At 51.9% G+C, this 3933-nt stretch overlaps 1 protein-coding gene across 1 annotated transcript; it reads right to left on the reverse strand.

Moving 5' to 3' along the window:
- Positions 1-983: 983 nt before the first annotated feature.
- Positions 984-2794, reverse strand: Ccl17 (C-C motif chemokine ligand 17). Its single transcript, XM_013354142.2, has 3 exons — positions 2611-2794; positions 1782-1899; positions 984-1270 (listed from the first exon to the last, which is right to left on the reverse strand). Exons 1-3 carry the CDS (start codon positions 2678-2680, stop codon positions 1177-1179), a joined length of 282 nt encoding a protein of 93 aa, XP_013209596.1. The 5' UTR covers positions 2681-2794; the 3' UTR covers positions 984-1176.
- Positions 2795-3933: the final 1139 nt, after the last annotated feature.

The raw sequence follows: 3933 nt of genomic DNA on the forward strand, positions 1-3933 counted from the left end.
GCACTTTGCCGTACACCTTCACCCTCCCTCTCCTGACCACTTGGGTTCAGAACGCTGATTTTGTTGTCCGTTGTGGCCCCACATGTTCCCTGCCCAGTGGCCTGGAGACAATCCCTGTATTCCCCCCAGGGTCCACAGGAAATCTGTCACCTCTCAAAGGTCTCTGTGGTCCGCCCTTCCCATCTGAGTTTACCCAAAGGGTTGCCGCTGAAGACTTCAACAGCAAAGGAAAGCCAAGCGAGCGGAACCGAGCATACCCTGAGGGCATCCGGGTTCTGGACTACAGGATACAGGTCTTCAGGCCCCAGTTCTTGCTCTTCCTCCGTCAGTAGGGCCTCCTCTTTGCCAAACTGGTCATCCTTTCTCTAGCCCCTGGATCAAGAGGCTACTTTTTCACAAGGACTTAGCTGAGGACTGTGGGACACCCTGGTCTTCAAGAAAGAGAAGCCCACTATGGTAGAAGAAATCTTGGGTTCCTTAGGAAGCCATTTCATGGCCACCAGCCTCCAGATTGTTAAAGTGTTGATCTTATTCCCGCCCCCTTGGCATTTATTATGCAGTGCTAAAACTGGCCACAAGGTGGAAGCAACACGTTAAAAACCTTCTTCCAGGTAACTCATTAATGCAGCCCAGATCAGACTGCCTTCAGCCTGGCAGAATCCAGGGAAGACAAGATCTTGGCTTGTGCTGTATAATCTGACCCAGAAAGAAAGGCATGCTGGATAGGCAAAGATGACCTGGAATACCAAGACCCTAACTCTTCCCACAGCCTGATGTGGCTCCAGCTCTGAACTAGGCATGGACAGAGGGGTCCCCATGCTTCCACCTCTCACTTGTGTGGGACTGCGTCTCTCCCTCAGCCCCAGTTAACCGTTTCTGACCTGGGCAGAGCAGCACCAACTGTCCTGTGAGGATGCTTCCAGTGTGACCGGCCAAAGTGGAAAGGGTTCTGCACTGTGGAGACAGAACACACCGACCCAGACTAAAGGAGGAGGGCTTTAATGGGAGTTTTTGGAGTCTGTAACTTGAGTCCATAAAAGGGGACAGGGACTCCCACTCCATGGCTTCTCTTGTGCTCTTCAGGCCTCCCCTGGATGCAGGCAGCTTTGAGTTGAGATCGTGGACACCAACACTGGGGTCTCCAAATGCTGCCGGGGTGGGGGGGACGGTCACAGGCTATGGCTTCAGGCTTCCGAGGTATCTGAGGGCCTTCTTCACATGTTTGTCTTTGGGGTCTGAACAGATGTTCTTGCCCTGGACAGTCACAAACCTACACAGGAGAAGCCAGTGGATATGAAAACAGCAAGGCCTTCCAGAGCTCCACAACCAGCTGCACCGGCATCGACCTGAACTCAGAGGTTCGTGGGCAAGAACAGGATGAGGTCACATATGCCATTAGCAAGTCTTTACTACTGGGGTCCTGACTCCATTCCAGCCTCCCTAGGGCTAGGCTTACAGGACTTCATGCCTGGCCCCCAGAACCCCCAGGCCTGACAAGCAGAGGTGACACAGAGAGGCTTGGGTTGTGTGCTATTCTCTACTCAGCTCAGACCCAGAGTGGGGACGTGCCTGAACTACTGCCTACCTACGATGTCTATCCATCTCAGGGCTTCTGTTTCACCATAAATAAATGAAGAGATTGAACCCCTCTCAACTGTGTGGGGTGTAAGAGTTCCCCCTGAGTTCCCAGAGCTGTGTCCTTCTTCCCTCTTTCCCAATGCTCTTCCTAGATGCTCCACGCCACCCCCTGAGGTGTAAGAGTGGGACCAAGGGGGACTCACACAATGGCATCTCTTCGACACTCAGCTGAGGTCCTGTACCACGTCACCACTCTCCTGATGGGGATGGCCCCCTTGAAGTACTTCAGGCAGCACTCTCGGCCTACGTTCGTGGCTCGAGCTAGAAGAACAATGGAAGCAGGTGTCCCAAGGGTCTTCTTGTGTGCCTGAGGATCCATGGAGTGGCCCCACGTGTGCCTGTGTGGACCTAAGGACTATGGATAACTGCGTGTGCCTCTCTTTGTCTATGTTCTGTCTTGTCTTGGTGTGTTTGTGTGTGTGTGCGTTACCATGGTGAGGGGTAGCTGTGCTAGCGTAGCATAGGCTCTTTGTATTTGCACGTTTGCACGTTCATCTGTGTGCGATTGCATGCACAGCTGTCTGTGTCTAGGAACCTTATTTCAACTTCCCTTTCTAAACTAAATATAAAAATCTCTTTTCGTACATTCTTGGAACCAGTTCTCTGCCTTTATGTTGTTCCCTGGTGATACGTGGAGCCCATTACTGGAAAACTGATAGCAGTTCTGAGAATCGTTCATTCTGCATCATAAGCCCTCAATCAAGGCCACTATGTCCTAATGTCTCTGGATAAGATGTGCTGCCCATGGCTCTTCACCAGGTAGGTGTCCAGGTCAGGTGCCCAACACCGCCAATCCCATCCCCACCATCCCATCTCCAGCACCATTATTGTCCTCTCAATGCTCTTGACACCAGCCCTTGTGACCTTTGGAAGAACAGACAGGGTATAAATGGCACAGCTTGTGTTTCTGCTGTGGTCTGTGTGGTCGAGAGGCCCCTGCCCTGCCCTCTCCCATCTATGACCAGCTCTCACCAGCACTGGCATGCTGCAGAAACGTCCCCAGAAGCAGGGCAGCCAGGAGCAGCGTCCGGAGTGCCATCATTGTGCCAGAAGCACAGGTGAAGATCTTCAAGGGTCCCTCTGCTTGTCTTGGTGCCCAGTGTTGAGGTGACCTATTTAACCTCCTTGGAGGTCATTCCCCGCCTCCTGTCCCCTCCTTCAATCCTTGCAGACTAGAGAAATTCAAAGAATTTGAGATAATTCAGTAGAAGTCCAGCTAAGGAATGTTTGCGGCTTTCCAGAGAATGGACGTTCAACTCAGGACAGCGGTGGGAGTCGGTGTGTCAGGGGCCACAGCAGTGACATACTTCTCTCTTTTCAAAGGGGACATTTCTTGGTTCCTCTATTAGCAGAACCCAGGGCCTCAGCTTCAACTCGTTCCAACCCTTGTTCTACCGCTGGTGAACTTCCTTCGTGTCTGGTGCCCCAGAGGCAGGATGGAGGATCAACAGAGCTCTCAGGGGCTATGCCAGTCAGGGCTGCGGGGTCCAGAAGGCCCACGGGAGGGTGAGAGGTTACAGTGCTGCTCTGTAGAAAAGACCTAACTCCATCCTAGTCTGAGGAAGCCAGAGGCTCAGGTGAGGCTGAGCGACTGTGTCTTCCCGTCTTTGCCCAGGCTGGTCCTGACCCCAGGGGGCTAAGCCGAATGGGGTTTTAATCACTGTGGATTCACATGTGTTCTTGAGGGGATTGGGAAGCCCGGTTGCCTCTGCTTAAGAGGAATGAAGAGCCTGATGGATGGCGATGCCCGCCTCGATGGGAGCCTCACACCAGAGGCTGCCTTGGAACCCTGGTCAGTTTTCTCAGGCCCCAAGCACACTTTTTAGAATTATTTGGAACATCTAGCATAGCCCGAGGCCGACACCTCAGTTCCCAAAGAAGAATTTCAGGACCAGTCACTATGAAGCAAAATCAGGGTTTATTGAGAAAAATAATCAGGCCTAGTAACTTAGGCCTGGCATCCAAGTTACTTGGGAGGTTGAGAGGGAGGTTTCAGTTTTGAGGCCAGCCTGGGCTACTAGAGTTCATGGGTATTAGTGAGGACCTATCAAAAAATAAAAGGGAAGGCTAACACCTTGCTGTGTAACCAGGGTATCCCACAATGCAGTGTAACAGGTGTATCCCACAATGCAGTATAACCTAGAGTATCCCACAATTCTGTGTAACCTAGGGTATCCCACAATTCTGTGTAACCTAGGGTTATATCCCACAATGCAGTGTAACCTAGGGTATCCCACAATGCTGTGTAACCTAGGGTATCCCACAATGCTGTGTAACTTAGGGTATCCCACAATT

Source organism: Microtus ochrogaster, chromosome 4 (assembly GCF_000317375.1).
Source record: "Microtus ochrogaster isolate Prairie Vole_2 chromosome 4, MicOch1.0, whole genome shotgun sequence".
In the NCBI taxonomy this organism is placed as follows: Eukaryota; Metazoa; Chordata; class Mammalia; order Rodentia; family Cricetidae; genus Microtus; species Microtus ochrogaster.